The 7,255-nt window shown below is 45.5% G+C and overlaps 1 protein-coding gene across 1 annotated transcript; it reads right to left on the reverse strand.

The window, feature by feature from the left end:
* Positions 1-186: 186 nt before the first annotated feature.
* On the reverse strand, positions 187-6,925 carry LOC107154692 (tubulin alpha-3 chain). Its single transcript, XM_015500367.2, has 4 exons — positions 6,700-6,925; positions 5,534-5,682; positions 4,523-5,203; positions 187-551 (listed from the first exon to the last, which is right to left on the reverse strand). The coding sequence occupies exons 1-4, from the start codon at positions 6,818-6,820 to the stop codon at positions 255-257; spliced, it is 1,248 nt and encodes a 415-aa protein (XP_015355853.1). The 5' UTR covers positions 6,821-6,925; the 3' UTR covers positions 187-254.
* Between the last annotated feature and the right edge of the window lie 330 nt (positions 6,926-7,255).

Consider the following 7,255-nt stretch of genomic DNA (forward strand, 5'->3'; position numbering starts at 1 on the left):
GAGAAATGCAGTACTTAAGCATACAAACGTGCCTACCAATTCTCTAAAAGAAACAAATGGATATATTTTTTCCTGAGGAATCCACTGGCAAAAGCGGGCCTCTAGACAGGCAGTTTGATCAAAGTACAGCACACAGAACAAATAATGCCTCAATAAACAAATTTTAATAGGTAAAAATATCCTGTAAATGTTACAGTGTGCGCGCCCAGGAGAGAGAGTGAAAGGGAGAGTTGCTGCCAGTCATACCCTCCCAGTCAGTATTCTTCCCCTTCTTCAGCCTCTGCTTCCACAGAATCCACGCCCACCTCTTCATAATCCTTCTCCAGCGCTGCCAGGTCCTCTCGGGCCTCTGAGAATTCCCCTTCCTCCATGCCTTCTCCCACATACCAGTGCACAAAGGCCCGCTTGGCATACATGAGGTCGAACTTATGGTCCAGGCGGGCCCAGGCCTCCGCGATGGCAGTGGTGTTGCTCAGCATGCACACAGCCCGCTGCACCTTGGCCAGGTCTCCTCCAGGCACCACTGTGGGGGGCTGGTAGTTAATGCCCACCTGCCAGGGAAGAGGAACAACAAGAGTGAAACTGATGTAGGTTTCACATAGAATGGCTTATTGAAAACTGGAGCACTGATCCCAGTTTAAACAATGCCCTGGCCTGGGATTGTATGTAGCTCAGTGGCCCTGGGTTCTAGCCTCAGCACCACATAAAAACAAATAAATACAATAAAGGTTAAATCTTAAAAAACAGTGCCCTGTAGAAATTGGTACTAGCATTTTGGCATAAACTGTCAACATTTAACCATACTGCTTTTAGATTCACCCACAGGACAGCATAAAATAAGATGTTTCAGTTTTTTTTTTTTAACCTTTTTTTTTTTTAATGTGGTGCTGAGGATTGAACCCAGTGCCAAACTTGTGCCAAGCAAGCACTCAATTGCTAAGCCGCAATCCCAGTCTGATGTTTTAGGGATTTTTTTTTTATTTTTTAATGAAGGTATTTTATTTATTTATTTTTATATGGTGCTGAGGATTGAATGTGTGATAGGCAAGCGCTCTACTGCTGAACCCAAACACCAGCCCTATGTTTTAGGTTTTTAAGTACAGAGCTGAATCTTTTTTCTAATGGAAAAACTAGAAAGGATCGTCCATTTATAAGCAACCAGTTCAGTCATATTACATCTCTAAAGTAAAACATGAAAAGAATGAGGGCTGGGGTTAGAGCTCAATGGTAGAGCACTCGCCTAGCATGTGTGAAGCACTGGGTTTGATCCTTAGAACCCCATTAAAAAAAAAAAGCCATTCTGTCCATCTCCCAACAACAAAAAACATTTATTAAAAATGCAATATTACGGGCTGGGGTTGTGGCTCAGGATTGAGCACTCACCTAGCACATGCAAGGCCCTAGGTTCGATCCTCAGCACCATGTAAAAATAAATAAAATAAAGGTATTGTGTTAACTACAAATAAAAAATAATTTTAAAAAAACAATATTACGGGGCTGGGGTCATGGCTCAGCCTACCACGTGCAGAACCCTGGGTTTGATCCTCAGCACCACATATATATAAATAAAATAAAGGTATTGTGTCCAACTACAACTAAAAAATAAATATCTTTAAAAAAACTATTACTTAAAAAACAAAAGAAAGCAAGAAAAATGAATTGAGAACCCAGTTCAGGTATATCAATTGCCTAGGGTTTGATGTATAGTCATTAAAGAAAACAGTTGAATTCTATGTAGTTAAGTGTGTGTGGGGAGTGGGAGAAACAAACCTATGTGGTCAGCATTAAACTCAGAGTACAGCCTGAGAGGCTACTGGAACATGCTCTGAAACTGAAGCACATGAATACCTGGGATTGTGTTGAGTCAGTGACCCTACACTACCCTGTGAACAGAAGTAGTCAGCAGGAGCTCTACACAAAGCTAGGCTCCAGAGGCTTTAGAAGGGGTAGAGGGAAGAGCACAGGAGCTCAAACTCTTGATGGAGGGGTTGCCCTCCCACAACTTTAAAGCCCAGCCAACTAGCCCTTGTAAGTGGCAGTGCTGCCAGATTTCCTGTTCTGTGTGGCCACTTGTATGCAGGAATTTGGGTCTGCCACCTACAGGAAAGGAACATGCATCCTTTGCCCATGTCTGTGACCTCTCTGTCAGCCAGCATCATCTGTATAACAAGAGGCATACCATACCTGAAATAGGCAAAGACATCTCTTAAAGGACAAAAAAGCTCTGGAGAAGGGGAAGAGGATTTCAGCTTTTCAGCCTTCTACCTTGTTTTAATATTTTGCCACTGATTTTGTAGTATAAAAAGGCCAAATGATGGGGCTGGGGTTGTGGCTCAGCAGTAGAGCACTTGCCTAGCACGTGCAAGGCCCAGGGTTTGATCTTCAGCACCATATAAAAATAAATAAATAAAATAAAGGTACTGTGTCCAACTACAACTAAAAACTAAATAGTAAAAATAAATATATATATATATATATATATATATATATATATATATATATATATATAAAATAAAATGGGTCAGGGCTGTGGCTCAGTGGTAGAGCATTTGCCTAGTATGCGTGAGGCACTGGATTTGATTCCTGGCACCACATACAATAAATAAATAAAAACAAAAGATGTTGAGTATTAAAAAAAAAAAGCCAAATGGTTTTAATGGAAGAGACTTCTTGAAAATAGTGTATCCCTCAGCAAATTGTTGCAAAAGAATGGGTGCCAAGTCATACTCTGACAAAAAAGAACTTAGAGCAAGGAGAATTCAACAAGGCCCACCTGGTGCCAGATGGTCTTCTATAAGAGTACAGCAGAGGCTATGACACACTTTACTACAGACTTGCCTCCCTGCTGTCTCTTAGAACCACTCAGCTAGGACAGCAAACCTAGGCAAGCATCCTGTACATGCCCTGCCAACTGAGGCTGCTTTATATGTCCTCAACTCCCAAATGTCACACTTACTGGAAAAATATTCTTGCTGTTCAATCCAAAGGCTTAAAAATTAGAAACAGAATGGAAAGTTTCAACAACTACCTGTAACCTCTAACTAGCGTCTGCTATCCCCTGTATTACATTTGATGACTACTTCAAGGTCAGCAAAGTCTGTAGTAAATTTTACCTGCTTCTATGAGTTACTTTAAACATGTCAAATTAAAAATACCCTCTTACCAATAATCTGTGTGCAGATGTCTTTGTGAACTGGGGCTGAGAACTTTCAAAACGCTTCCTATAGTAATAGGCAAGCCATGGCCATTCCACACCAGAAGAAGATGATTAACACACATTCCGTTTTCAGTCTGGAATGACCCTGGAACTTTACCTCCCCCAACACCTCAGGAACTCATCAGGGCTTACAAATGTGGGGGCCAGTTGGGCTTGGTGGAGCACACCTGTAATCCCAGCAACTTGGGAGGTTGAGGCAGCAGGATTCAGAGTTGAAAGTCAGCCTTAACAGTTCAACGAGTATCTAAGCAACTTAGGGAGACTCTGTCTCAAAATAAAATACAAAAAGTGTTGGGGATGTGTCCCAGTGGTTAAGAGCCACTGTGTTCAATCACTGGTTCCTAAAAAAAACTGGGGCCCAGAGCTTTGTCTAAATGGAAAACTATTGTAAATAAGGACTGATATCCACAAACCAGAGGGTAAAGAGTTGAGGAACACAGGTATGGGGAAGCATTTAGTCTGATAATCCAACAGGTGTTACAGCCTGAGAGTCTAGGATGGCTTCCACATACATGGTGCTTTCCTCATAGTAGTCGTTAAACATGGCTAAGGGAACCTTGAAAATTTCATTGTGATTTTGTATATGAGACAGAGATCCCAGCCTGGTTTGGGGAGATAAGAGCAACCTACCCTTTTCCCCATACTTAAATGCTTAGGGCTGGGGATGTGGCTCAGTAGTAGAGCGCTTGCCTCATAGGCATGGAGCACTAGGGTTGATCCTCAGCACCACTAAATAAATAAATTAGGAATTGTGTCCATCTACAACTAAAATTTTTAAAATAAAAAAACACTGAGATACACGTTTAACAATCCATTCACAAAAACATAAGTAATGCCTAAAATTCAGAGACAACAGGTGACCAACATCAAGTAAAGTAAAAATCTACCATTTGGACCAACCAAAATGGAATCATAGGCCCTGACAAATGTCTAAAGCCAGCAGTGAGGTGAGGGAAATCATATCAGGATCTGCTGTCAGACCATTTCTAAATTCTCCTTCCCATTACTTGCAGGCCCCTGAGGCTTTGGACACTTAAAGGTGTCTCAGCCTCAGTCTTCTAAACTATTAAGAAACTGGTAACACAAACCTCACCATCAACTTTAAAGCATGGTTTTAAGAAAGGAGTGCATAGAATGAATGTATTTGATGAAGTATGAGGCTATTAGCTAATCAATTACTAAACCTGTTCTCCTTGCAGTCTCATTAACATGAAAAGAGGCAATCTCCCTGAAGGAGGTGTGCCTTTAGGGTCAGCACCATGCTGCTCCCTGACTAGCAAGGTGACTAAAAAGTACCAGTCCTACCTTAAACCCTGTGGGGCACCAATCCACAAACTGGATAGTGCGCTTGGTCTTGATGGTGGCGATGGCCGCATTGACATCTTTTGGGACCACGTCCCCCCTGTACAACATGCAGCAGGCCATGTACTTGCCATGGCGAGGGTCACACTTCACCATCTGGTTGGCTGGCTCAAAGCAGGCATTGGTGATCTCGGCCACTGAGAGCTGCTCGTGATAGGCTTTCTCCGCCGAGATGACTGGGGCATAGGTGGCCAGGGGGAAGTGGATGCGGGGGTATGGCACCAGGTTGGTCTGGAATTCCGTCAGGTCCACGTTCAGGGCCCCATCGAACCGCAGGGAGGCCGTGATGGAGGACACGATCTGCCCAATGAGACGATTGAGGTTGGTGTACGTGGGCCGCTCGATGTCCAGGTTGCGCCGACAGATGTCATAGATGGCTTCGTTGTCCACCATGAAGGCACAGTCGGAGTGCTCGAGGGTCGTGTGGGTGGTCAGGATGGAGTTGTAGGGCTCTACCACAGCTGTGGAAACCTGCGGAGCTGGGTAGATGGCAAATTCCAGCTTGGACTTCTTGCCATAGTCCACTGACAGCCGCTCCATGAGCAGAGAAGCGAACCCAGAGCCCGTGCCGCCCCCGAAGCTGTGGAAGATGAGGAAGCCCTGCAGTCCTGTGCACAGATCCGCCTGCAAGAAACCACACAATGTGAGCCAAAGGCTGTGGAAGACACACCACCAAACTCCAACAGGCCAGGCTCACTTCTCTGTGCTCTCACAAGTTCACATGGACTCAAATAAAGTGCCTAACCAGCAGGCATTACCCTCAGAAGCCAAAGCAGACAAGAGACAGCTATCAATGCATCCCAGCAGACACCATACAAGAAGACTCTGCAGACTTGGTCAGATCCCAGAACCTGACCTAAGACCTGCCCAGACGACCTCCCCTTCACAATCCAAAGCCCACCGTCCCCCCCACCCTGGAATCAATTCAAGAAGCTTCTTCGGTGCTCTTCTTACCAGTTTGCGGATCCTGTCCAAGACCAGGTCCACGATCTCCTTGCCAATGGTGTAATGGCCTCTGGCATAATTATTGGCGGCATCTTCCTTCCCAGTGATCAGCTGCTCTGGGTGGAAGAGCTGCCTGTAGGTCCCCGTGCGCACTTCATCTACAAAAAAACCCCATGATCTGGGAGTCTCTCCGGCCTGCTGTATTCACTAAGGTGGACACAGCCGCGGGAGGGACACAGTTGCTACAAAGCACACGCTTGAAAATTCTCTGTGTGGAGCTGGGGATGTGGCTCAAGCGGTAGCGCGCTCGCCTGGCATGCGTGCGGCCCGAGTTCAATCCTCAGCACCACATACAAACAAAGGTGTTGTGTCTGCCAAAAACTAAAAAATAAATATTAAAAAAAAAAGAAAATTCTCTGTGTGATACACAAATGCCACTTACGGCTCTAGCAAGGTAGAGTCAACAGTCGCACACATGCCAGCAGGACCAGTTGCCACTGAGAGCAAAATGCTCACATGCCCATATGGGTGATTCTCTGGGTACATCTTTCTTTCCTACCCCTAGCTACATCAAAGGATACAATTAAAAACTCACTCATAAACCCGCGGTCTCCAGGTCAGCATGACATTAGCGGGGCGGTGCCATCAGGGAATTGCATGTGGCCTGGGTCACACAGGTATTCTGTTATGTCCCGGGGGAACCAATGAAAGGTGCTTTGTTTTCCACCTCTTATGGGAAACTACCTAGGACTTCCAATCTAGAGGAACCCAATGAATGTTCTACACTTAAGTTTCCAGTCTCCGGGCAGCTCAAGACTGTATATGCCAGCATGTCAGTGTGGGTGGCAATGAAGGAGGGAACCAAGGCTGTGTACCCTGCACTGGGTGTGCACGGGAGCCACCTGACCAGCAGAAAGCCAGGAGGGAATCTCTCTGCAGCCCAGCTTACTGCTGGCTAAGCAGCTTTTCTCTGCAGGGCAGGTTTCCTAATAGGTGCCTGAGTCCCACAGTCAAGAACCTTCAGTCCACACCAGTGAGTTCCTCACCCAGCAATGTTGGGAGCATAGGCTTCAACATCTCTCCTTTCTGCACAGGGATTCAAGGAATCCACATGGGACTTTACCAAGGCTCTCCCACCCTCCCAGGAAGGCCACCCTGTAGGCCTGAGCACCTACCAACCACGGTGGGCTCCAGGTCCACAAACACCGCTCTGGGCACGTGCTTGCCAGCCCCGGTTTCGCTGAAGAACGTGTTGAACGAGTCATCCCCGCCACCAATGGTTTTGTCACTTGGCATCTGACCATCGGGCTGAATTCCATGTTCAAGGCAGTACAGTTCCCAGCAGGCATTGCCGATCTGGACACCTGCCTGCCCCACGTGGATAGAGATACACTCGCGCTGGGAACCAGAACATAAATATGAAACCCACTCCTCTTCAAGGGAAATGAAACCATATAGCATGCAAAGCATTAAAATTTAGTATTTGTACAGTGCCTCAGTGACTGGCACTTTCATAAACTTCACTTTTAACCTCTTTTCCCTATGCTACCTGAATTGCTCTGTGGCACTCTAGCTGTTAAGTGGCAGAGTCAACCACAGAACTTAAAATCTCTTTGCAAAACCAAGATTCTTTTTAAAGCCTGAGAGCCACGTATCATTAATAATGAACTCCTTACTGTGGCTTATAATGGGAACTGAGGAATAAAGAACAGTGTGCACTGGACAACGGAT

The sequence above is a fragment of the Marmota marmota genome, unplaced genomic scaffold (assembly GCF_001458135.2).
Source record: "Marmota marmota marmota unplaced genomic scaffold, marMar, whole genome shotgun sequence".
Classification (NCBI taxonomy): domain Eukaryota; kingdom Metazoa; phylum Chordata; class Mammalia; order Rodentia; family Sciuridae; genus Marmota; species Marmota marmota.